Here is a 27,461-nt window from a genome sequence, read left to right as displayed (position 1 = left end):
CCTCCAGCACGTGCTGGGACAGCTGGAGGAGGGCGACTTCCTATCGTCACTGGACCTGGAGGATGCTTACTTCCACATCCCCATTCTAAAAAGGACACAAAGTTCCTCAGATTCGTAGTCCAGGGGCGTCCCTACCAATTCAGAGCCCTGCCGTTCAGATTAAAGTCGGCGCCCAGGGTGTTCACCAAGTGCCTCGCTCCAGTGGCGGCGCGGCTGCGCCTGCAGGGGATCCACGTCTACCCCTACCGGGACGACTGGCTAATCTGTGCAAGGTCAAGAGAACTCGCCGTCGAACACACAGCGAGGACCGTCCGCCTGCTCACAGAACTGGGATTCGCCATCAACTATCCCAAATCCCACCAGGTTCCGTCGCAGGTAGCGCTGTTTCTGGGAGCAAAGCTGGATACAGTGGAGCAATTGGCATCTGTCGGAAGAAAGGACGAAGGCCATTTTGGGCAAGGTGCAGCGCCTGTTAGCCACGGATGTGGCTAGGGTGAGGTCCATCAAGTCCCTCCTCGGGATGATGTCCTCATGCATCTACCTTGTGCCCCTTGGCAGACTTCGGATGCGTCCGCTGCAAGAGTTCCTCGACGCCTGCTGGATTCAAGCGGTGGGCAGCTTCGAAGACAGGATCCCGCTCGACGAGGATTCTATGGTGGGGGTACCCATGCGCACCCCACGGCAGGCAGAGACTTTCAGACCCCGGCGTATCGGGAGACTGTGACAACGGATGCCTCCCTGGAGGGATGGGGGGATCCACACCAGAGAGCTCCACGCAAGAGGCCTCTGGCTCCCGGAGGAGAGGTCTCTCCACTTCCAACATCCTGGAGCTACGAGCCGTGTTCTGGGCGCTCAAATCGTTCCTTCCGTCCCTCAAGGACAAAGTGGTGAGGATCTTCACCGACAACACCACCACAATGTTCTACATCCGGAAGCAGGGAGGCACCAGATCCCCAGCCCTATCCAAGGAGGCCCAGGATTTGTGGCACTGGCCAGTCGTCCAGGGGATGTTTCTGGTTCCCTTCCACTTGGCAGGAATAAAAAACACCATCAGCGACTCACTCAGAAGGGAGCTGCGCTCGTGCCACAAGTGGGAACTACGTCAGGACCAGGTGGATCGGCTCTTTCAACAATGGGGCAAACCCCAGAACGACCTGTTCACGACGGCGACGAACTCCAAGTGCCAGAGGTTCGCCACCAGGTTCACACAGCCGAGGAGCATGGGCGATGCTTTCTCGTTCCCTTGGAACGGCCTGTTCCTGTACGCGTTCCCTCCGTTGCCGTTGCTGCTCCGTCTCATCAACCAGCTCAAGAGGTCCAGGTGCAGGATGATCCTTGTCGCACTGGCGTGGCCGAGACAGATCTGGTTCCTGGACCTTCTGGACTTGTCTTCGTCCCCACCTATCAAGCTGGCGACGGACGCAGATCTTCTCTCCGGAGAAGGAGGCGCCATTATTCATCACGACCCAGAGTCGCTGAACTGGCAGGCTTGGCTCCTGCAGCACTAGAGTTTGGAGGATATGATATTCTGGCTGACTGCAGAGAGGTTCTTGCAAAAGCCAGGGCGTCCTCAACTCTCAAGTCCTAGACATAAGTGGAAGCGGTTCTCTTGTCTGGTGCCGTGCACAGCAGATTAACCCTCTGCGGATTACGGCCCCTCAAGTATTGCCGTACCTGCTGTCGCTTGCCAAAGCTGGACTGGCTCACGCCTCCATCAAGATACATCTGGCTGCCATCTCCCGATACACCAGAACTACAGGACGGGCGTCCTTGTGGTCTCATCGCCTGGTGAAGGAATTTATGAAGGGACTATTCCGATCGTTCCCGCCGGCTAAGGCCCCTGCCCCGGCATGGGAGCTCAACGTGGTGCTGACCAGGCTCATGGGGGCCCCATTCGAGCCTATGCATTCGGCGCCATTGAAGTTCCTGTCGTGGAAGACAGCATTTCTCGTGGCCATCTCCTCCGCACGACGAGTGTGAGAGATCCAGGCCCTATCTTGCAAGCCTCCATACTTTACTTTTCACGACACGAGGGTGGTGCAGAGGACGCACCCCTCCTTTATGCCCAAGGTGCCGTTCGACTTCCACCTCAACGAGCCCTTGCTGTTGAGTTTTCTTGCCGTCGTCGTAGGCCGAGAGGACTCTGCACTTGCTGGACGTAGCTAGAGCGCTGAAGTTCTACCTAGACCGCACAAAGTTTTCGGAAGACATCACAGCTGTTTGTGAACTTTGGATCCGTGAATCAAGGGAAGGCTCTCGCGAAGGCTTCGATTTCCAGATGGCTCTCCGGCTGCATCATGCACTGTCACTGGTTTGCAAACCGACCGCTGCCCGGCCGTCCGGGAGCCGATTCGACCAGAGCGATCGCGCACCTTCACAAGATTCTACTACGTCGATCGGGACTCCAGGGTCGGCCAAGCAGTGCTGCGCAACCTGTTTGCTTAAGGTGAGCCTGGTGAGGAGGTAAGAGATGCTTAATGTTGAGTTGTGTATTGCTTAATGTTGAGCCTGTTGCCACCTCCCGTGGTTGTGCATGTGTATACTGCTATGTATTCTTATATTCATGAGCATGTGAATCCATGCCAGAACCCATGCTGGAGAAGGAACAAGTTAATTACCTGTAACTGTTCCCCAGCATGGGTCTGGCATGGATTCACATGCGAACCCTGCCTCCTTCCCCTCTGTGGCTCTTCACTTGGTCATACTCCACTTTACGTGCTACCAAATCTGAGGATGGCTGCCAGGGGAGGGGCTTAGGGAGAGGGCAGTCATTGGCTGGGGCCAGTATGACCCAGAGATCAGTTACTACCAAGAAAGACAGATCAGAAACGAAACGGATACTGATTTTTTCTTTATCGAGGATTCCCAGCCTGACGGGGAATATTCATGAGCATGTGAATCCATGCCAGACCCATTCTGGAGAACAACAGTTACAGGTAAGCAACTTGTTCCATATTCCCACCATTTCCCATTGTTGCCCAGCTGTCTGCCAACAAAATGGAGCGTACTCCTTTTAAATCCTGCCCATCCTGCAATAAAAAATATACGTGGGTCGACAAACGCAGGGTGTGCAACCTTTGTTTGCACAGAGACCACGACGAGGCTCATTGTCAGGCCTGTAAACTGCTCCGACCCAAGACCCTCAAGGACAGACGGACAAAGTGTTGGGCTCATCACGCCATGCAGGCAGAGGCCGACATGGACATTAAAAGGTTGTCCATCGAAGACAGCTAGGCCGTCCCTTCGGACGCCAAAGGTGATGGGGAACCTAGACGTTCCCCAGTGCCAGCCCCCGACCCTAACAGACAGGCCGGCGGTCCTGTTACGGGGAAGACACCTGGCGGCAAGGGCACAACACTGCCCCACACTAAACACACTCCCCACGGCGGTGCGAGCGAAGTTGACGACGAAGGGCAGATCCTCTGATCAGAAGTCCTCTGAGTGCCCCGAACGGCCGCCTCACTACAAGCCTGATAAAGCAAGATGTCCGACTCAAACCCACCCCTCCCCTGCCCGGCCTTGCGGCGTCGAAAGTCACCACGCAAGCCATCCCCGCTGTCGAGACTCTACCTACACCCAGGGACAAGCCCAGGGAGTCAGGTTTGGCCTGTTCTGCTGAACAGACCTCCCAAGGCCCCTACCTTGACCCCTATCTCCAGAATTTTCCTCCAAGAGCAGGGATCATAGAGAAAAGCACAGGTCCAGCTCCTCTAAGGATAAGGACTCTTTTTTTTTGGGGGGGGGAGAATATGAGACAGACCTGGAGAGCAGTCATCCACCCCAAACCTGTGGTTATTCCTGTCCAAGAAACCTACGAGGAGCCTGATCAAGCAGAGCAGCCTGATCCTATCTGTGTAGATGAGGAAGAGCTATAGCCCACCTCTACCCCTACTTCTACCCCTGTCTTTCCCCAGTTCAGCCACATGGACCGCACAAGATATTGATAGTCAGGAGTCGTATGACTTGTTTGGTTAATTTTTTTGACGAACATCCACATGTTCTCACATCTTGCCAACACGCCTCCCACTACCCAGGCGTCTGGCTCAAGAACAAAATACACAGCCTCTCAGTCCCAATTACTGGCACAACCGGCTAAGAAAAGATTTTTTTTCCCCCCCAGTGGAACTGTTCGTGGAGCCAGTCCCCAAAACTCCCCGCCTCTCCTGTGGCCTGTACGACCTGGATGCAGGCAGGATGAATACATGGATGAGCCTTATTATGACGACGAAGAATACGATGCCAAGGTGGGGGGGGGGGGGGGGGCGATCAGGCTCAAGATTACATTGAGTCAGTAGTTTTTGCAATGGACTCTCCAGTCCCGCAAGACCCTCCTTTACCCTACTCCCCGGTGGACAACCAGCTCCTGTTCAATGATATACTCCTCTTGCGTTTCGGTATTGAAACGCAAGAGATCGAACAGGATAAACAGGATAAAGATTTTTGCAAAAAATAGCTTGGGCAACAAGAAACCTGCAGCCCAATTGTTTCCCCTGCTTAAGTCAGTCCAAAGAAGGATTCAGCCTTCCGTAGAAAGGCCAAATGAAAGCGGGGCGGTAAACCCTAGAATTGATAAACTCTTACACCCAGCGCCTTCCGACCCTTTATATATAAGGGGCCAACTTCGGCCAGACTCATTGGTAATCACCACTACCAGGAAGAGAGCTGGTAACCACTTGGCATCCTCCGGACAAGCAGAGCAAAAACCTGTATGCCATGGGTAGGAAAATGGCGTCATCAGCGGCATTCCGAGCGTGGATCGCAAATAATTCCACATTCCTATCCAGCTACGACTGCACCAAATGGGATGAGTTGACGGCCCTGGCAGAGTCAGCACGAGAGCCACTTAAATCCAAACTCTCCCTTCTGGCTGCCAAAGGCAGAGCTATAGCTGGCGTTCTTCTGAAAAACAACGTTGACGCAGCGAATAACGCTGGCCGTGTTTTTGCATAAGCCATAATCTTAAAACATCACACCTGGCTTAGACAGCCGGGGTTCAAATTGGAAACTCAAGCTACCTTACTCAACATGCCTGTTGAGCAGAATGTGTTGTGTGGTAAAGCAGTTGAGGACGCTCTAGTCCGCCGAGTAAGAATGAGGCACTAAAAAGCCTTGGCCAACTGACAACCAACCAGGCCAAAGAGGTGGCAATAATTTTTGTTGCTTTTGGGGTCAAAACACACAGGCACTGGATATAATCAGAGCCAAGTTTCCTCATGGAACACCAACCAACAGGCTACCCAGGTTTACCCCAGAGGTCGCAGAAAAGGGAGAGGTTCCCCCCCAGAGGTGGAGGAACACCCTCCAAACAATGACTCCCTGCTACAGGCCCCCTCCCTACCCTCCCCAGTCAGAGGACGAATCTCTTTTCACCCACGCATGGGAGGGTATAACATCGGACAAGTGGGTGCTGTCGACGGTGACAGGTTACTGTATAGAATTCCAGGGAAGACCATCAAACCTCCCACCGTGCCATATAAAACCATCACAGGAAGAACTCGCCCTGCCAGAGGGAGTCAAGGCTCTACTCCTCAAAGACGCCATCAAAGTCGTGCTGTACGAGGTAAACAAGGGTATTTATTCAACGTACTTCCTTGTTCCAATGAAAGATCTGACCATGCGCCCGGTACTAGACCTGCGCTCTGCAAACAAGTTTGTCAAGTCACAAAAAGTTTGCATGACAACGCTACAAGAAGTAATCCCTCTGTTAAAACAGTGGTATTACATGGCAACATTGAAATATGAAAGTAAGTAGCTTCCATGTTCAATGTTCCCAGCGCACAGAAGTTTCTTGCGGTTCAAAGTAGCAGACCAGCACTACCAGTTCAAGGTGCTGCTCTTTGAGATAGCCTCGGCTCCAAGAGTGTTCACCAAGGTACTGGCAGTGGTGACAGCGCACCTACGCAGGGAGTCAATCCCAGTGTACCCTTACCTGGACGACTGGCTGGTCACGGGAGAAACCTACGATTTTTGCAAGCTAAACACTCCAAGAACTATAGACCTTCTCTTCCAATTGGGCTTCTCATTAAACGAGAAAAGGTCAAGTCTGGTACCAAACTCATTAGAACAGTTCCTAGGATCTGTATTAGATACAAAGACAGGCTTAGCCTTCCCATCCATGGAAGGGAGTACAAGACATGCTTCGTCAAATACCCCAGTATCAAGCCGGTCTCCGGATAAGCGTACACAAAGCAATGCGTCTGCTAGGTATGATGGCATCTTGCATTTACCTGGTCCCCCACACACTCCTGCGACCAATGCAGGAGTGGTTGCCGAAACAATGGTCTCAGGCAAGTGGTCAGTGGGAAGATCTAGTGGTTGTTTTGCCAACACTGGTTCAGAACTTAAGCTGGTTGTCAAGGGAGAATCTGCTCAAGGGGAAACCTTTCCACGAACCGGAAGCGCAGGCGGTCACCACAACAGACGCGTCACTTTCCGGGTGGGGGCCCCCCGCTACCTTCAGCACACGGCCTGTGGTCACAAGAGACCGCACAAAAGCACATAAACCTACTAGTTATTGGCAATCCTCAAAGCACTACAAGCCTTCGAAGAACATCTGACAAACCAATCGGTACAAGTCCTGACAGACAGCACTACCGCTATGTTCTATGTCAACAAACGGGGAAGTACACACACTCCAAATCTGTCCAAGCTGGTGCAGAAAATATGGAAGTGGGCACTCAGACGAGTGATGTCCCTATCCTCCCAACATGTTCCAGGGGTACTCAACACTCTAGCGGACTCCCTCAGCAGAGATCCTCTGCAAGAGCACAAGTGGAAACTGCACGCAGACATAGTAGACCACATCTTCTCTCTTTGGGGCTACCCCTCTCTAGACTTTTTCGCTACAAAAGAGAACAAGCAATGCCCAAACTTCGCGTCCAGATTCCCCCCTACCAGACTCCAAGGGGGAACCCCCTATGGATTAATTGGTCGGCGAGGCTTGCTTACGCGCTCCCCCTTCGGCGACGACTATGGTATCCCCATCTTCGCAAACTGGCGATGTGCAACACCATCAAACTCCTGTTCCAGGTCAACCCATTGACTCAACACGGGGGTGGGGGGGGGGGGTCAACAATACATACACAACCTCACTCTTTGAACCACGCAGCATGGCTCCTGAAGTCAGACACCTTTAATCTTCCACAACGGTGTATGGACATCCTAAAAGAAGCACGGAAGCCAGACACTGCTATTTCCACAAGTGGAAAAGTTTCATCATTTGTTGTCAATCTATGCAGATAAACCCCTTAGAGTGTACTCCATCACACATTCTTACTTACATGCTCCACCTGTTGGATTCAGGGTTGGTCTTTAATTCTCTTCAGTCCACTTAGCAGCTTTATCAGCATACACCACCTCTCAAAGTAAGATCTCATGGTGGAAAGTGCCAGTCATTAAGGCATTCATGGAGGGAGTAAAGAGACTACACCCTCCGGTCTCTAATCCCCCGCCTGGTTGGGATCTAAATGTAGTACCAGCAAAACTCATGGACCCCCCCCCCCCCCCTTTGAGCCTTTGCATCAGGCTACTCTTAGACACATAACCTATAAACTGCCTTCTTAGTGGCAATTACCTACATAAGAAGAATCTGCTAACTCCAAGCCTTGTTAGTGCAGGACCCTTTCTTTATCATTCATAAAGACAAATTGGTTTTACCAACGCACCCTAGGTTCTCACCTAAATTAATTTCCAAGTTTCACGTAAACCAGTTCATCGAGCTCCCGGCCTTCTTCCAGAAGCCAACCAGCTCAGTTGAGGTCAAACTCCATACACTAGATGTGAGGAAGGCGGTTCTCTACTACGTAGATGAGATCAAACCGCTGAGGAAAACTGAGCAACTATTCGTCTCCCTGGCTACAGGCAGACCGGGAGAACGGGTTTCCAAAAGAGCCATCTCCAGATGGATAGTCAAATGTATACAATTATGCTATTCATTATCAGACAAAACGCTGCCTGTAACACCAAGAGCCCACTCCACACGAGGTACCGGCGCCACTCTAGCCTTCATTGCAAATGTCCCCCTAGACAGCATTTGCAAGGCAGCTACATGGAGCTCAGTTCATATCTTCACTCAGCACTACTGCATTGACACCCATTCCAAGAGAGATGCATGTTGGGCAGAATCCTGTGCAGTGCCCTTGGGGACCACTACACACAATTAAGACTACAAGTGGTAATACAAGTTCACCTTTGGTACAAGCCTGTACTACACTGTTAAAGTGGTAGCAGTAGCGGAGGAGCCAGACTTATCTCAAGAGTAAATGAGCAGTAGTAGAGATTACACAAAGGACCACAATTACTGACACTCAAGCAAACACTGACTCAAGGTTTCAGGTAAAAAATAGAAGTACATTTTATTTTTAAACCATCTGTTCACAAAACACTTGACTTCTATAAATTAAAACCACACGTAAAATACACTACACACACCCAATTCCGCTTGTTCCTGCAAATTCAAGGTAAGTACATTTAGGATTTGACAGACCGGTGTTGCTATACTAACTCGTACCCGCGAATGGAAATGTGAATAAAAATCATAGGCAATACTTTTTCAAGGCAAGGAGACTCTGGGACTTAGTCAAAGATACAGATTAAAGTCAATAGGCTTGCGCCAGTGTCAATGGAGCAGATGCTCAGTTATTGAGGATCACACGTTGAACAGTTTGAGATTTGAGATGCAAAGAGTTTGTAAAGATTGTCAAATGGAAGGAAAAGTTATAAGCGGGAGGGACGAAAGAACAAATCTTTGTGGAGGAAAGGGGTTCACCCCGATTCCGACTGGTCAGACGCAGGGAATGACCAAGTGTGCACAGTACCTTATACCGTTGGAGAAAAGCTGGTGCCACGGCAGTTGTTCCTGGTAGTTCCTGCGGCTGCAGTTGTGGGGACAAGGACATCTGGAGCGATCTGCACTACCCAGGGATGAGGCCAGCAGCAGCGAAAAAGACAACGATGAATAAAAGGTGCGCTCCTTTAAATCAGGAGAGGGCTCTTCTAATGGCTATCCGGAGCACTACAGCACAGCAGTGATTTCGACCCAGGAGAGGTTTCTATGACTGAAGAAAAGACGAGGTGGTTGATCCCACCAGGCACAAGGGATGAAGACTCCAGACTGGATTTTCTCTTAGTCGTTGAAGGGGTAGATGGCTCAGGACTGCAGCAGGGTTTCACTGGGACTCAGGGTTGCAGCAGCCATCTTCTCCGCTTCTCTTCGGTTCCAGTGGCGACTCTGCCTTCTAGCCCAAGAGTCCTGCCTTTTATGCCAAAATCCCCCACTCACTCAGCCTGGCTGTCACTCAGCAGGGGGGTTGTCCAGCCCGGACAACCACCTCAGCCAATCAACACAAAGTGCGACTTGGGTCTCCAAGGAGACCCTGTGCAGGCGGTACACCCCTCCCTCACATTCAGCCCACCTAGACGCCAAAGGAGGGCTTCTGGTCAGAAGCCCGCCAAAGGTCCGTGAACAAAGGAGGCAAACCTGGTTTGCTGCGCAAAGAAAGACCCAAGAAGGATGTGAACAAAAAGAAATGGTGATTAAACCCAACCGGGGCCAAAATAAAAAGTATTTGGGCTAGCAGGTTTAAAGTTTGAGGCTACTAAAATAGCCTAAAACACTACTACGTCATGTAATATAATCGCGGTAGGAAAATTAGGGTAGGTACCACTGCCACCAGCCAAGTCTTGATGTTAAGGGAGTGAAACGATGCTCTTAAGAGGTACAGATAAAAAGGGCTAAGAATGAACCCTTGCCAATACTGCATGTAAGATGGGGTGTACTGGATCTGTGGTTAAAGGACTATGTAAAGTTAATAACAACTTTGGCCTTTTCTGGGGGACAGTAGTCAGACCCAGAAATTGAGTCGGTGGGAAGTCTAAAAGACAGCCCTGTGTCGCTGCACTGAAGGTGCTGTGTAACACACAAAAGAGTGGGGCTACTCAAGTGGTGTATTCCAGAGTCCACAATCACAAAAACGGATGAAATACACATGGCAAAACACAGGTAAGAGTGGGGGGTGGGGGGGAGCTCACACTCTTACCCAGCAGACAAAATAAACTCCAGAAATCCAGCAAAGCTGCTGAGGGACTCACTAGGTAAGGGAAATTATCCATAGAATGAGAATTCTCCCTAACAAGCGCCAAGAGTTTAAGGGGAAGACCATTCTGGCAGTGCCTCTCCTGGACGATGTTTGGGATGAAGTGCTGGCACTGATGAAGAATCCCACCTCAGCGAAAAGAGACCGGCTGTAGAAGAAGTACCGGGTGCCGGAGTCAGCATCCAAGTGCCTGCGATCGCAGCCCTCCCCATACTCTCGGCGCCTGCAAGGAAGAAGTCCTCAAATCCATCGTCTGCCTCATTTTCCCCAGACAGGGAGGGGAAGAAGTTGGACACATTGGGCCGAAAGGTGAATTACTTGGCAGCAACGACGGTCAAGGCGGCAAACGTGCTTGCAGTCCTGGCCAGGTACGACTGGGAACTGTGGTACAAGCTGGCCCCGTTGCTGGAATTCCTCCCCGACAAGTGGGTTGAGGCTCTGGAGAATCTCCAGAAGGGCGAAGCGACATCGGACCATGCCCTCACCATGGTCCTGGACACAGGGTTCTGCCAGATGGGGAACAGTGTCTACCTACGTAGTTGTGGCTGGTTGAAAGCCACCAACATTTAGCAGGAATTTCAGACGAGGGTCCTGGACATGCCGTTCAACAGGGACAATCTGTTTGGGAAGGCTGTTGATGACTAGTTGAAAGCCATCAAGAGCTGCAGGAAGACTGCCCGGGCCCAATGCACGCTTCAGCAGCACTGCCCTTCCTTTCATGCCTCAGTAAGCAAATCCGGAAGGTAGCTGAATGGTTTCGGTGGCGCATTGTCCTCTTGAGTCAACCCCCTGGTCCACGTCCCAGGAGGCCTACAGGGGTTGTTTCAAGGTTTTCAGAGGTGGCTGCCCCCATCGCTCCTGAGGCAGGACTGAACCTGCCAGGACTTCGGGGTTCCCACCCATGCACGCTGGTGGGCTTAGTCAGTGAGTGTAAGATCTCCACCGACGGATGGGTGCTGGATGCCACTCTGGAGTTCCAACGGAAGTGTCCGCGGATACCACCGGTGGCCCGAAAGGAGCAGCACATCACTCAACTCTTGCAGGAGGTATGGGCCATTCTAAGAAAAGGGGCGATAGAGCACGTTCCAAAGCGACTCGGCTGCACCAGATACTTCTTAGTAGAAGGGCCCATTCTCGGCCTGTGGCAACTGAACAAGTTCCTAAAGTCCCAAAAAATCACAATGGTCATGTTGCAACATGTGCTCGACCAACTGGAGATAGGGGACTTCCTAACTTCGCTATATCTGGAGGGTGCTTACTTCCACGTCCCCATTCACGAGAAGCATCGGCAGTTTCTGCACTCGTACAGGGAAAACATTACCAATTCAAGGCCCTTCCCTTTTGGACCTAATTCCGCGCCCCGGGTGTTTACGAAGTGCCTGGCACCAGTGGCGGGCCATCTACGTCTGCAAGGGATTCATGTGTAGCCTTACCTCGACGACTGGCTCATCGGGGCCAAGTCAAGGGAAATCGCTGTCTACCACACTGACTGGACCGTCCGGCTGCTGACGGGTCTGGCATTCTCTGTGAATTGTCCAAAGTTCTGCTTGATTCCATCGCAGGACGCTCTGTTCCTTGAGGCCAGGCTCAACACTGTCTCCTGCCTGCCTCCCCCCAGTCCCTTGGAAAAATATTATCCCGGCCATCTTGGGCAAGTGTGAGCCATCAAGTCATTGCTCGGCATGATGTCGTTGTGTATCAACCTAATCAGGCTCTGCAGGTTGTGGATGTGACCCCTCCAGGAATTCATGGACGCCCACTGGATCCAGGTGTCTGGAAGCTTCAAGGGCAGAATTGTGCTTGTCGAGGAGTTTAATAAGGTGGTGGGGCGTGCGCTCCAACATTGCAGGGGCCACAGACTTCCAGAGCCGCCCCTCCCCTGTACCAGGTCACCGTCACCACAAAGGCTACCCTGGAGGTCTGGGGAGCCCACACCAGATGTCTCCACGCCAGAGGCCTGTGGCTACCAGAGGAGAGGGGCCTACCCATCAATGACCTGGAACTGCAGGCAGTGTTCTGGGTCCTCAAGTTATTTCTTCGGGTCCTCACGGACAATACCACCACAATGTTCTACATCAGGAAGAATGGGGTCACTAGGTCCCCAGCTCTCTCCAGAGAGGGGCAGGACTTGTGGCACTAGTCCGTCACCCAGAGGATGTTTCTCATTCAGTTTCACCTGGTGGGAGTCAAGAACACTGTCGCAGACTCTCTCAGCAGGGAGCGGCGCTCTAGCCACGAGTGGCAACTTCGGCAGGATCAAGTCAACAACCTCTTCCTCAGGTGGGGCAGACCCCAAATCGATCTATTTGCAAAGGTGGCGAACGCCAAGTGCCAGAGGTTCACCACCAGGTTCCACCAGCCTGGGGAGAATGGGGGAGGCTTTCTCCTTCTCGTGGTAAGGCCAGTTCCTGTATACGTTGCCTCTGCTACTAGGAGTAATCAGTCAACTCAAACGGTGCCAGTGCAAGATGATTCTCGGTGCATCGGCGTGGTCCAGGTAGATTTGGTACCCGGACCTTCTCAGCCTGTTGAAGTCACCTCCAGTCAATCTACCAGTGGTCGCGGATCTGCTCTCCAGAGAAGAAAGCGCAATCCTGCACCACGGCCAAGGATCGCTGAACCTGAAGGCCTGACTCCTGCAGCCTTAGTTTGGTATGTACGAGCTACCGGCGGACTGCAGGGAGGTCTTTGCCAGGGCCCCTCAGGTCATTCCGTATTGTCTTTGGCTAAGGTGGGGCTGGCGCACGCCTCCATCAAAGTGCATCTGGCGGCCATCTCCCACTACACCAGGTATCCGGGACGGTCTTCTTTTGTCACACCATCTAATCAAGGAGTTCCTTAAAGGACGATTTTGATTGTTCCCACCAGTGAAGGTATCTGCCCAGGGGTGAGAACTCAATGTGGTGCTGACCAGGCTCATGGCGGGGGCCCCTTTCAAGCCTATGCACCAAGCTTCTCTCGTTCATTTCTTGGCTCCGTTTCTCGTGGCCATCACCTCTGCCAGGTGGTTAGGTGAGATCCTGCAAACAACCTTATTTGAATCTTCACGACAAGTTTCCTGAGGACGTCTCAACTATCCGTGAACTTTGCTCCTGTGAACCATGGGAAGGGCTTCTATCTCCAGGTGGGCCTCTGACTGAGTGTGCACTGTCACCGGTTGGCAAACCAACTGCTGCCCAGCCATCCGAGAGCCCATTCCACCAGAGCGATCGCTGTGACGACTGCTTTTCTGTCTGGTGTGCCACTGCTGGACATCTGCAGGGCTGCTACGTGGAGGTCCACGCACACCTTCACAAGTTTCTACTGCGTCGACTGGGATTCCAGAGAGGAGTCAAGGGTCGGCCAAGCAGTGCTACACGACCTGTTCGCTTGAAGGTGAGCCTATTCTCGAGGTAAGAGTAATTTCTCCAGCATGGTGTCTGACATGGATGCACATGCTCATGAATTCCCTGTCGTCAGGCTGGGAATCGTCGGTAAAGAAACAAATCAGTTTAATTACTGAACGGTCTTTCTCCAAACCACCAATCACTGGTCTCTGGGTCATACTGATTCCAGCCAATGACTACCCTCAACCTAAGCCCCTGCTCTGGCAACCATCTTCAGATTTTTACTGCATTTTGCGATTTATTTTCTAAGAGTTTACTCTATTTTCTTCTGGTCAATCGGGCTTCAAGCTCCATCGATCCATCATCTGACTAACGGGGACCCGTTTTTCGGAGCTTTCTACACCCCTAAAGGCTGATTTTTTTTCATTGATTTCCCTTCTTGGAGAATTCCAGATTCTTTTGAGGCCTCCCCTGCGTGGACATGGCTGAAGACAAAGACTAGACACCTCTGTTCAGGATCTGCCCTGGATGTGGACTACGGAACCTTTTCCTGGACGATGAGCACTCTGTGCCTTTACTGCTTGCATTCCGACCAACACACGTGGAGGAGACCTGTGCGTTCTGCAAGGATATGGTGCCCCGCACCATGAAGGACCGTCGCAAGCGGCTCTCTGTGTGGCTTCAGACGAAGATCCTGGCTGTGGGTGACCCCTGAGCCTCACCCAGCAAGAGGAAATCTGAGCGGTCTTCTAAGATCTTTGAGGGTGCCCCAGAGACGGGGGCCCAACATAAGGCTCAGCACACGAGCCCACGGGCACGCTGTTGGGGACGTACTCCTCGGCGGCCAGGTCGGGAACTGCATCCCCCCAGCCCCTTCAACCACGAGCCAACGCTCCGGGTCGGCGATGAAGAGGACGTCGTTACTTGCAACTGTTCTCCAGCATGGGTCTAGCATGAATCCTCCCTCCTGCCCCTCCGCGGCTCTTCTTGGTCATACTACCACTTTACGTGCTACCAAATCTGAAGTTTGCTGCCAGAGACCGGGCTTAGGGAGAGGGCAATGTGACCCAGAGCTCGGTGATTGGTCTATTGGAGAAAGACGGTTTGTAAGTGAAAGTGAAACTGTTTTTTCTTTTACTGAGGATTCCCGGCCTGACTTGGGAATATTCATGAGCATGTGAATCCATGCCACACCCATGCTGGAGAACAGTTACAGGTAACTTGTTCCTTGCCAACAACTGAACTTTACACAGTTGGTTATCGTTGGATTTTGCTTCTGTTCTGCCCTTTCTAGTATATTAGACTGAACTCAAAACTGTATTCCTGAATGTTAGGACTGATTTTCTATACTCTGGCCTGGTGGACATATGTATAGATGGCCAACTTATAATGTGACTGGGACAACTCTGGGGCGCTGCAGCCAAACCAGTTAAAGGTACAAGTGACGGGTCTAGGCTAAGTCTCAAGAGGTGTGGTGGGCTTGTAAAGGGTCCACAATGAGTACACACAGTGGGAATCACAGATTACATTTAGACAAGATGTATAAAAATAGTTTTTTGTTTATGGCTAAATATCACTGAGCACTGACTACGCACAGGTCGAAATATCACACAACAGTAATAGATTACTTGTATACAGTCGCTGGTTGAGGGCATAATACAAAGCGAACCCCTGAAAAAAAAGAGAGAAAAAAAATACAAATTACATTATGCACCAAAGGTCCACAGAGTTAACCCTAACTTCAAAAGGCCTTCCCTAAATTGTCTGAGGCCTTATGCCCAAAAGATCAGGACAGGTCCGACAAACTTTGTGACGCTGGAAAAGATGAAGATGGGGTTTCTGGGGTCCAGTGAACAGTTCCAAGGGTTAGAGGACAACGTTTTCTAATTTATAGAAGTGTCCCCAACTTTCTGAATGCTATGGAAACACCAAGTATAATAAGTTAGGACACCTTGGAAAGGGAGTTTAGGGGCAGGTAAGAACCACTGTAACTTCGCCTCCTCCCACCGGCACCCTCCCCCTTTGTACTCCGATTCTCCCCAGGAGTTGGCAGGTCCACGGTTACTTTTCCTGCCGTCACTCACAGTCCTCGATGCGCAGTGGTTGCAAGTTTCGATCTGATCTGCGGTTGGTGTCTTTCGGTTGTGCAAGGATGCTTGGATGAAGAATGCAGCAAAACTCAATGCAGGACCCCTCTCGAGACTAGAATCTGGTCAGGTACGCTGTTTCGGATGGTGGTCACCGCAGCACGGCGGCGCAAAGGGCCTCACTTGTCAGTCAGACTTTCCTTCCTATCTCGGGTCCCCTTGCAGCTAGGACTGACATTCCGCAGAGGTAAATAAGTCTTGTCGGACAAACTGAGGATCCCCCAAGTTCCAGGTCGCAACTTGGAACTGCGACAGCACAGTAGCCCAAACTCAGAACTTGTCAGCCACAGAAAGGTCCCCGGACTCTTCCAAAGGCTGCTCTTCGCAGGATATCGAGCAGACATCAAGAATTAGATGTTCTCCATCATGGGGTCTGGCATGGATTCACATGCTCATGAATTTTCCCCGTCAGCCTGGGAAGCCCCTGTAAAAGAAAAAACAGTTTCACTTTACTTTATAAACTGTCTTTCTCTTATAAACCAATCACTGAGCTCTGGGTCATACTGCCCCCAGCCAATGACTGCCCTCTCCTGAAGCCCCTCCTCTGGCAGCCATTTTCAGTGTTGGGGGGAGTTGCATTTTATTTCGCTTGTGGAGCTTCTGTGTTTTTTTCACACTTTTTTGGTAGGAAAACTGTTTTTAGTTCAACCGGGCACGTGTGCTCCATCGTTTATCCATCCGATTAACAGGGACCCTTTTTCGGCAACCTTCATTGCCCCTCAAGGGCAGACATTGTCAAGTGTTTCTTCTTGGAAGTTTCCAGAAGTCCATCAGGCCTACACCGCGCTGGATTCCCTCTTCAAACTGTGCACCAGCTGCGGTGTGCGTAATGTTTTCATGGACTCCATGCATTCACAGTGCCTCTATTGTCTACACCCGACACACAAGGAAGAAGATTGTGAGATCTGCCGTGGCTTCTCCAAGCGCACAATGAAGGATTGACACGTCTGGCTGGCGACGTGGCTCAAGGCCACGGTCTCTACCTCTGGTGGTTCACAGGGGCATGCCTCATCAGGATCCAGCCAACCACACCAGGTTTCAGTGTCTTTTGAGAGCACGCAAGGCCAAGCACCGCAAGTCTGCATCTGTCTGGGTCCTCGCGCAAGCGAATCCCGTGATGGGCAGGGCGCGTTCAGCGTCTCCATCGGCCTCGAGCCACCGCTCCAGCTCTTCGTCCAAGAGGATGTCGGCTACCGCATGGAAGCTGCGGGAGAAACCGGAGAAGGCCAAGCAGGACAAGGTGTCCGACCTGCCCGTGAAGGCCCAGGTGATCCAGGCCAAAAGGTCCTCTTCCATTGAGATGGTCGATGCCGCCCTCTCGAAGGCGAAGGGGGCCTGACCCGGTCCAGGTTGCCCCGGTAGCGTCCAGAGTGGTTCTTCCTCCCAGGCGTCCAAGCCGGTAGTAGCCCGAGACCAACCCCTCTGGACCCGAAGAACGGGTAAGGGGGGTGGAGAAGAACTCCAGGGCATGGACATGTCTACGTCCGAGGAGGATGAAATTGTTTCTGTCCACACCATCCCGGATGAGGGTGGTGGTGACGACTAGGAGAACGTCGAGGAGATGATTGCCAGAGGCAACGACTGACAACGTCGGCGTGGACGACATGGGCGCTGGGCCCAGCGACCCTTCTCCCCTCCTCCCCCCCAGGTACCTCCTAGAAACCTGTTGCAGGATATTCTCTCGACCCTCCACATGCTGGTGTCGGAGATTCAAAAAAGGATGCCGTCAGTAATCCTGTTGACACCAGGGCAACCACAGTCTGAGAAAAGGAGGCACCCTACGCCTCCATTCCAGCTGTCGCTGCCCTCCACCCCTTGGGGTATGGACACAGCGGGATGTCCTCGCCTCCATGAGCTTCTCTGCCGGACGAAGTGGGATCCTTCCACTCCATGATCGCCCATGTGTCGAGCTTTTCCAGCTTACTCCGGCAGAGGGCTTGCTGTGTCAGCGCCGGGAGGCAAATCGGAAGACCATTCTGTCAGTACTGCTTTGGGACGACGTCTGGGATGAGGGGCTGGCACTACTGAGGAGCCCCGCCTCAACCTCAGCGAAGAGAGACTGACTTGAAAAGAAATACCAGGTGTCGGAGTCTGCGGTCTCAGCCATCGCGGGACTCGGCGGCCGACAGGAAGAAGTCGGCAAACTCATCTTCTGCATCTGCTCCCCCAGACAACAAGGGGAAGAAATTTGATTCCATGGGTAGACCGGTCATCTTCTCGGCAGCGTCGACAGTCAAGGCAGCCAACGCCCTAGCGATCGTGCCCTGATACTACCGGGAGCTTTGGTAAAAGATGGCTCAACTCCTGGATTTTCCTACCTTATGACAAACGGGTCGAGGCTTTGGCGATTCTTCAGGAAGGCGAGGTGGTGTCGGACCATGCCATCATCGTGGCCCTGGACATTGCGTACATGGTTTTCCACCAGATGGGAAACAGGGTTTGCCTTGGTCGTTGTGGCAGGCTCAATACCACCAACTTTAGACAGGAGGTCCAGACGGAGACAACCTTTTCGGAAAGGCTGTCGATTAATCCCTCCAGGACATCAAGACCGACATGGAGAAGGCCGTGCCTTGGGCACATTGCAACAGCATCGTCCGTCCTTTCGTTCCTTTGGAGGGAAGTCTAGTAGGTCTTCGAAGGGTTTTGGCAGGGGCTCATCTTCTACCACTAACCCTCCCGTTCAACGACCCAAGAAGCCAACCGGGGTCATTCCAGGGCCTTCGGAGGTGGCCGTAATCAAGGCTCTCAGGGCACCGGCCTCCAAGCAGGACTGAACCAGCCGAGGCATGGGGGGGGCACCGCTGCGACCCAGTGGGAGACCGGCTGGCGAACTTCATAATAGTTTGGGAGACCATCTCCACTGATCAATGGTTGCTGGACGCTCTCGCCCACGGACACACTATAGAATTTCAACTGAAGTGTCCGCAAATACCACTGGTGACCCGACAGGAACAACACATCCCTCAGCTGCTCCTGGATGTTAGGGCCATGTTAAGCAAAGGGGCGATAGAACTGATTCCAAAGCATCTACGGGGCTCCAGAGTTTACTCCAGATACTTTCTCGTAAGAAAGAAGACCGGGCCTGGAGGCCCATTCTCGACCTACAAAGACTCAAGTACATAAAGCCCCAGAATGTCAGGTTGGTCACACTGCAGCACTTGACTGGCCAGCTTGAGGACAGACTTTGACGGTGGATCTAGAGTACACGTACTTCCTCGTCCCCATAAACGAAAAGCATTGCAAGTTCCTGCGCTTCATCGTACAAGGGAAGCATTACCAGTTCAAGGCTCTCCCCTTCGGACTAAAGTCAGCACCCAGAGTCTTCACCAAGTGCCTGGCTCCGGTTGCGGCCCATCTACAACTAAAGGGGATTCGTGTATATCCTTACCTCGACGACTGGCTCATCCCGGCCAAGTCCAGGGACATTGCCGTCGATCACACAGTGAGGACTGTCCAGCTGCTGATGTACCCGGAGTTCTCTGTGATTTATGGCAAGTCCTGCTTGACTCCATCGCAGGAAGTACTTTTCCTAGGATCCAGGCTCAACACTGTCCTGCCTGGCAGCACCATCGGAGTAGAGGATAGTGGCCATCTTGGGCAAGGTGCAACGACTGTTGGCACTGAAGATCGCCACAGTGGGGACCATCAAGTCGCTGCTTGGCATGTCGTCATGTATATACCTGATCCGGCTCTGCAGATTGCGGATGCGCCCGCTGTAGGAATTCCTGGACGCCTGTTGGATCCAGCTGGCCGGAGGCTTCCAGGACAGAATCGCGCTCGACAAGGGAGTTCCGTCGAGCGATAAGGTGGTGGGTGCGCTCCAACATTACCGGAGGCACAGACTTCCAGAGTCCCCCGTACCAGTAGACGGTCACAACGGGCACTTCCCTGTAAGGAATGGGGAGCTCACACCGGAGGTCGTCACGCCAAATGTCTGTGGCTACCGGAGGCGTAGATGCTGCACATCAACGTACTGGAATTACGGGCAGTGTTTTGGGCCCTCAGGTTGTTGCTGGTCTTCACAGACAATTCAATACCACCACAATGCTTTACATCTGGAAGCAGGGGGGCACCAGATCCCCAACGCTCTCCAAAGAGGCGTAGGATTTTTCGGCACTGGGCCATCACCCAGGGGATGGTCCTTGTTACGTTTCACCTGGCAGGAGTAAAAAAACACTGTTGCCGACTCTCAGCAGGGAGCTGCGCTGACAGCTTCAGCAGAATCAAGTGGACAGACTTTTCCACCAGTGGGGCTGTCCCCAGATCAATCTGTTTGCGATGGCAACGAACACCAAGTCCCAGAGGTTCGCCAGCAGGTTTCCCCAGATGGGGAGAATGGGGGACGCATTCTCCTTTCCTTGGGAAGGCTGGTTTCTATATGCATTCCTCCCACCCCCGTTGCCACTACTGCTATGAGTTTTAAACAGTACCAGTGCAGGATGATCCTTCTCGCACCAGCGTGGCCGAGGCAAATCTGGTACCCGGACCTTCTCAGCATATCAGAGTCCCTTCCCATCAAGTTACCAGTGGTCGTGGATCTGCTCCCAGGGAAGGTGGTGCGATCCTGCACCATAACCCAGGCTTGCTGAACTTGAAGGCCTGGATCCTGCACCATTAGAGTTCGGTGGTTACGAGCTACCGGCAGACTGCAGCAAAGTCCTTGCCAAAGCCAGGGCGTTGTCGACTCTTAAATGCTACAGACACAAATGGAAGCGTTTTGCGACTTGGTGGTCGCAGAAGATTAACCCGCAGTGTGTCACGGCCCCCCAAGTTCTTCCGTACTTGTCATTGGCTAAATCGGGGCTGGCGCACACCTCCATCAAGGTGCATCTGGCGGCTATCTTCCGCTACACCCGATCTCCAGGACGGTCTTCACTTTGGTCACACGGTCTAGTGTAAAGAGTTAATCAAGGGACAGTTGCGTTTGTTCCTGCCAGTGAAGGCTTCACCCCCCGTGTGGGAACTCAACGTGGTGTTAACTAGGCTCATGGGACCTCCATTCGAGCCTATGCATCAAGCTCCGCTCAAGTTTGTCTTTGAAGACCGCTTTCCTCATGGCCATCACCTCTGCCAGAAGAGTAAGTGAGATCCAGGCCCTGTCCTGCAAGCTGCCTTATTTGACATTCCACGAGGCGAGGGTGGTGCTGCGGACGCACCCCTCAGTTACTCCAGGATCTCTGAAGAATGGGTGCAGGGGTCCTCTTATCCTAAATGCCTGGTAAGAGTTGAAACTCCCAATAGCAGAAGTAGCCAAACACACCACAGCAGTGGTCCAATCGGGACCACTCGTGCATACCACTCACACTGAAACCAGTCTGTGGATTGGGACACATCCTCCCAGCAAACACACATAGCCCGCCAAAAGCCTCTGCTTTTTCTGTAACTGGAAGTCCATATAAGGATTTTCCTGGCCTCTCAGGCCAGGGAGAAGGCTAAAAAGGAAGATGGCCAAAGGACAATGAAAAACCATGTGGCACAGCTATGTTTGGGCACTAGCCATAATTAGTAGCCAAACGTGGTAGAACTAAAACGAAAATGTCACTGCTGCCGCCAGCTGATCTATTTAGCACGCCTAGAGTAATCAAAAATCATTTTAGTCTAGGGCAAAAACAAAAGTGTACCCCATTGTAAGATTCATTATAAAATGATACAAAGTTACTAAAAGTAGTAACAAAGTCACAAGACTAAGGGAAACCATGTTTCCCAGTACTGACAGCCTGAAGGACATGTTAGTTTTCCCATAACAGATCACCAAAAAGACAGTGTAGCACTGTAAAAAGTACAGGTCAGGATTAAAAATAAAAGCAAAAAGTTTGGGGGTCCATAAAAATTGAAGGATAGGTGCAGGAAAGAAATCTTTCTTAACACTGAACAATGAGTATCAAATCATTGCACCAATAGAGTGCATGCTCAAGAGGTTGTTTACCTTTAAATAGACTACATTTCTGCTTGCATAAAGCCTATATAAACACATGTCTACAGATGGATTGTGTGCGCCTTCACTCTGTGTTAAACTATATCTTTTTACCACCTTTTGCCTCCATAATTTCCTATGTGAGGGTGCTTGCATCTGAGAAACCCTTCAACTTGTGTGGGCCAGTCTTTCCTTGCCTTGCACATATAGTTTAATAAAATCCTCCAGACAGGTGTGTTCATGAAACCCAATTGCCTTCATACCCTGGCTTTCTAGGATGCTTGACTGGGGCATTCTGTACTGCAGTTTTTTCTGATGTAGATTAATTTCGTCACCATTTTTCCTTCTATTTTATGTCTTTGGGAGTCTTTAAAATATGAGGAATCTGAACTCGATATCCTCAAAGGAACCGTAATGTTTTATTGGTTATGGAATTCTTGACTTTTCTGCACTCATTGACCCAATACTCTGGAGATTTCTCATAATTTTTCATATCTGTTTGATGCGATTGTTCTAGCGTTTGCAAGGTCTCAGGCTTTGCGTGTGGTGGGGGGTAGTGCAGCTGTGGTAAGAGGGTGTACTTGACTATATGTCCCAGTGACATTTCTGGCGCCATTGACCATGTGTCTCAGTTGGGATGAAACCATGTGGTGCCACCTATTGGCTGTGAGAGCTTGCAGTCATGTGTGCAACTAGATTTAATTTCAAAGCATAATCTGTAGGAGGAATTTTGCCAAACAACATTACTGAAGGTAAGTACCTTACTTAGTTGGTATAGTGCAGTAACCTAGTTAGTCTCATGAAATGTTGGTCTATTAATTGACCGGTCTCTGCTCAGTTGTCTTTTCTTTCTGCCAAAGATTTGACTTAGTGCTTCTGTTTCTGTGCACCAATGTATCATGCATGAACTAAGTCCTTGCTTCTTTCAGTTGAAAATCCATACCGGGTGGACGTTTTAGTCATTCGGAGCCGAGCAAAGCTTCTTCAGAAGTACTTCAGTGAGGAGCAGAAGGAGTTACAAGCACTGTACGCCTTACAGGCCCTTGTCAGCAAGCTTGATCAGCCACCAAGTAAGGACATGTTTAGTTAATTGCTGAGTAATTATTGTTGTTTTTCATGTTAGCATTTTACTATCCAAGTAGTTTATTCATTCACTATTGCAACGTTTGTGCAGAGCTGGCACACCAATAGTTCACTACTTTTTAACACTGGCCTCTGCACCTCTTTTGATGTACAGTTGACTATTCTGGATCCTGATATACCTAAAGTCCCATTGCTGTATTCTGTGAAGACTAAACCTAATTAGCTGCATTAACAATCCAACTTTTCCTTTAACGGACACCCAAAACTAAATTACACAGCTTTATTAGAATGGGGTGAGGGAGTGTTTAGTACTAATTGATGGTGCATTTGATCTGTGAACAAAGATTTAGTTTGTTTCTTGCTCAGAAGTAATGCAGCAATCCTGATGTTAGATATGTAGGTGCACATAGTAATGGCTTTAGGGACCTACTGACAATGGGTATCAATTTTACTTGCTTGTTGTATGCTTCATTAAGGTATTGTCTTTTCTTCTCCCTCCAACCCTCTTTAGATCTTCTACGAATGTTTTTTGATGCCCTATACGATGAGGACGTCATCAAAGAGGAGGCTTTCTATAAATGGGAGTCTAGCAAGGACCCAGCTGAGCAGCAGGGCAAAGGTGTTGCACTTAAGTCCGTCACAGCTTTTTTCACGTGGCTACGAGAAGCAGAAGACGAATCTGACAACAACTGATATGGGCTCGGTGAGGGAGGAGCCACACAACCTTAGACTTTTTTCACTTGACTGATTTGCGTTATGAAGAAAGGAATAAAGATTTTTTCGCCCCTCCGTGCACGGGAGATTGAAGAGAGAGAGGGGAAACGCAATCCAAGGCTCATGGTGGTGCAAAGTGGACTAAACTCATTGGAATACCTTTGGATTGTCAAAGCCCCCCTCCATTTTCAACACTTAATTTTTGTTTCTTTCACATTTTTCCTTTTGGTTCTGTTTTAAAAGCCTGTATTGGTTTGTGGCTAATAAACGGAGTACTTGAGGAGTGCGGGACTGTAAAGACTTAATTCAGGCCCACTCACTTAATGGCAACTCGGATCGATGTCTGAAGTGTTCAGCCACACGATAGAAATGCTTTGCGCCGTGAAAAAAAAACTTTAAAGAAACTCGCCGTTATTGGGGGTAAGGCGTGGAGCAACACACCTACCCTTTCGCTGAAATATAGATATATATAAATATATATATATATATATAAAATTATTACAAAATTGTTTGGTTTGGGGTTTGACCCCATTAAACATTTTTTTGTTTTTGCCTGAAGGGGCTTGTATAGCTGAACAGGAGATGCAAGCCTTGTTATGGATTATTATAACACTTTTTTTTAAATCAAAACCTAATAAAATGTTGAATCGGAACAGAACTTTCAGAGACCCTACGGAGTTCCTGCTCTCATGGCAGGATTTCTTTTAACAGTTCTGTAAATAAATGAAAGGGGGGGGGGTTATATTTTTTTTCTCCAGATTTTGCTAACATTTACACGCTGTTTTACTGCAATTTTGCGTTGAGAGACACAATCACATTGCTGCCTCGACATGTCTTCAGCAAGGGAGCTCTGAAGTGGTTTCTTTGCCCCCAAAATGTTTATGGAGATGCTTGTAATTATTAAATCCAACCAAACCGAGGATCGACTGCTGTTCTAGTGAAATATGTAAATACATTTGCTTTCTTTATTAAGTATTTAATTGAAGATTTAAATCTAAAAGCATCTTTTCACCTAAACTGGAAATAAAAGAACATTGCAAAATAACATGACACTTCTGTGAACAGTTAAGAAGCTGAAGTATGGATGTTGGATTAATGACATTTAATAAAGAAGCTATTGTATGGCTATTGGATTAGTGCCATCTTGGCGCAGGGCGATGCTTTGCAATTTTCTAATGTTTGGGGTCCGGAATGAATAGTCACAATATATGCTTTTGGGTGGGGAAGGTAGGAAGACATTGCCCCACTTGGGTACAGTTCTAGCACAATATATGGGGCATGGAAGAAAAATAGAATTGATGTGAATAGAAATGTGCTGCACGTAGTGGGAAACTGGCTATTTGGCTTTTCCGTAGATAGGTTTGGGAAAGACTAGGATTTCATTTTTGCGAGAAAGTGTTTCCGGCCCTACTTGGGTCAGTGTTGGGCCCACCAGTTCTCTGGTATTAGGTCTTCAATATAAACTTTCATCTGTCACTAAGCATTTTTCTCTAGCAATGATCTGCTTTGTTGCACTTTAACATCTGCATCTGTTGGCACTTAGTGAGGGAAGGACACTGCTTTTCATTGCTTTTGAGAAGCATGGGGTTCAATTAGACAACATTATGCATTGGGAGGGAGGTTGTGGTAATTTAGGAATAACTAGTACAGAATTTGCCTCATGGCATGTCAAAATTGGTGTGCTGTGTTTGTCCAGAAATGATGTGGCAAGTGGCTTTTTTATTTCTTGCTTGTAGCTCACAACTTGAATTTTTGCTCCCTGCTGTAGTACATTTGCCGCTTTGTTGGTGTTCCTATATTTTGAGCAAGATACATTCTTTGGTAAAAGAGGTGGATTGTTGTCTAATGAATACTTTTTCCTGAAGCGTTATTTCCTTTAAAGAGATCTGCAGGCGTCAAATTGGACTATCGAAGAGACCCTGGCTACACTTACTAAGCCACCAGGTGATTGATTGTATTAAGAGGGGAATCATCCTTTTTGATCATGACAACATTAAAAAAAAATCTGTGCAGAGGCAATATGACACCGGTTGAGACTAGCAAAATAGATCTTCAAATTAAGCCTGGCTAACTCTAAATCTAAAGACTCATAGTTTTCAATAAAACATATTCACTGCAGATATATGGAGCAAAGAATATCTTTGGGTTGGTCAAGGTGCCCTTTTTGAATAAAGTATTCCTGTAATAGGGTTTTGTGTGGCCTAGTGAGACTTAAGGCGTTAACCCTGTTTCTCCAGCATGGGTTCTGGCATGGATTCACATGCTCATGAATATTCCCCGTCAGGCCGGGAATCCTCGGTAATAAAAAAAAAAAAGCGGGTTCGCTTTAGCCTGAAGACTGCATTTCTCCAGCATGGGGTCTGGCATGGATTCACATGCTCATGAATATTCCCCGTCAGGCCGGGAATCCTCGGTAAAAAAAAAATCAGTTTAGTTTCTGATGTCTTTCTTGGTAGTAACCAATCACTGGTCTCTGGGTCATACTGCCCCAGCCAATGACTGCCCTCTCCCTAAGCCCCGCCTCTGGCAGCCATCCTCGGATTTTTACCGCACGCTCAAGTGTTGGGAGTCCTCGTGTTTAGCTCTCGAGCTTTTTTGCTGCGTTTTCGCGCCTTTTCAAAGAGATTTTCTCATTTTTCGGTCAAATGGAGCCTCAAGCTCCACCGTGTCTACATCCGATCAACGGGGACCCGTTTAGGATTTTCTACGCCCCTCAGGGGTGAAGTTTTCGTCGAGTTACGCTTCTTGGAGGAGTCCAGAAGTTTCTGCGGCCTACCCGGACATGGCCCAGAAGAAAGGAAGCTCGACGCCCCGGAAAGCTGTTCAGGGTTTGCCCTCGATGCCAGCTGCAGAATGTGTTCAAGGCGGACGAGCACTCGAAATGTCTCTACTGCCTTCATGAGGACAAAACGCACGTGGAGAAGGACTGCGTTTTGCGGGAACATGTCGGAACGGACCATCAGGGACCGACACTTTCGTCTCTCCAACTGGCTGGAAGGAAAGAGCCCGTCAGGTGAGAAGAAGTCCGAGCGGTCTTCTAAGTCCTGTGAGGTCGCCCCGGCGACGGGGCCCAACAGAAGGCAAAGCACCGCAAGTCCGCGGGCACTGGGAGCGCCGAACGGTCAGGCTCCTCAGCTGCCAGGCAGCTCCTCTCCAGCGCCATCAACCACGAGCCAACGCTCTGGCTCAGGGAAGAGGAAGGCCGAGAACCCGGCGAAGATTCTAGAGAGGCCCCGGTCGATCTCGAAGGATCCAGCCGAGGGAGACCGGGCCGGTGACCCGCCCCCCACCCCCCAAGGTGAAGGCCACAGGCCCACAGAAGGTGGTGAAGGCCTTGATTCACCCAGTCAAGGCCTCTATCGAGGAAATCACGGCGGCCCTGGTGCAGCCTGAGGAGGCTACACCAGTGGAGGCGACCTCGGGGCCCAGAGTTTCCCTGCCACTGCGGAGGGAAGCCTCTTTCAGGCCCATAGAGAAGACCCCCGTGAAGACCCCGGCGGAAAAGGAGGGGGGGTGGTGGCCATTGTGGACACGGACACAGCCTCCATGGAGGAACTGGTTGGGCCTCGACGAGGGCGTCGAAGAGGCCCGGTCCCACGGGAGGGATCCTGACGAAGGGGACGAGAGCGCCGGCGAGGTTCCTAGTCAACCGTCGCACCCGTTGCTTCCAGAGCTGGAGGACAACACAGCGGCCATTTTGTTGGCAATACAATCCTTATGTTCGGAGATGAGGACGAGATTGCCCCTACCACCGATGGAGGAGCCAGAGCCAGGCCCGTCGGGAAGTCCTCCAAACAAGAGAAGACAGACCCATCCAGCCCCGCCTTTTCAGCCCTCGCGGCCTGCTCAGCTTTTGCCCACGTCCCCCGTACATGGGGATGACATGGGAACGGACACGGCCACGACGGGTACGGATGACGACGGGACGGAGCTCCCATCGCCTCCAGCCTGGGCCTCCCCGCCCGACGAGATATGATCGCCAGAGCATCTGAGCTTTTTCAGCTCTGCCCAGAAGAGAAGGAAGGTTTCCTTTACCAACGGCGTGAGGCCAAGAGGAAGACAGTCCTCGCCGTGCTTCTGCTGGATGACATCAGGGACGAGGGTCTCACCCTTCTCAAGAACCCGTCTAAGACGCCTGCCAAGAGGGATCGGTACGAGAAGAAGTACCGGGTCCCCGACGCGG

At 50.7% G+C, this 27,461-nt stretch overlaps 1 protein-coding gene across 12 annotated transcripts in view; it reads left to right on the top strand.

The window, feature by feature from the left end:
- Positions 1–24,323, top strand: part of EIF4G1 (eukaryotic translation initiation factor 4 gamma 1) — a 1,670,216-nt gene extending 1,645,893 nt beyond the window's left edge. For all 12 annotated transcript variants that reach the window (XM_069618798.1, XM_069618805.1, XM_069618804.1 and 9 more), the window contains 2 exons: positions 22,411–22,551; positions 23,076–24,323. In XM_069618798.1, the coding sequence (XP_069474899.1) occupies positions 22,411–22,551; positions 23,076–23,257 (323 nt within the window). In that variant the 3' untranslated portion in view covers positions 23,258–24,323. The remainder of the gene's footprint in view (positions 1–22,410; positions 22,552–23,075) is intronic.
- Positions 24,324–27,461: the final 3,138 nt, after the last annotated feature.

This window comes from Ambystoma mexicanum, chromosome 10 (assembly GCF_040938575.1).
Source record: "Ambystoma mexicanum isolate Mex_15411 chromosome 10, UKY_AmexF1_1, whole genome shotgun sequence".
NCBI lineage: Eukaryota > Metazoa > Chordata > Amphibia > Caudata > Ambystomatidae > Ambystoma > Ambystoma mexicanum.
This window is presented reverse-complemented; position numbering and strand designations above follow the sequence as displayed.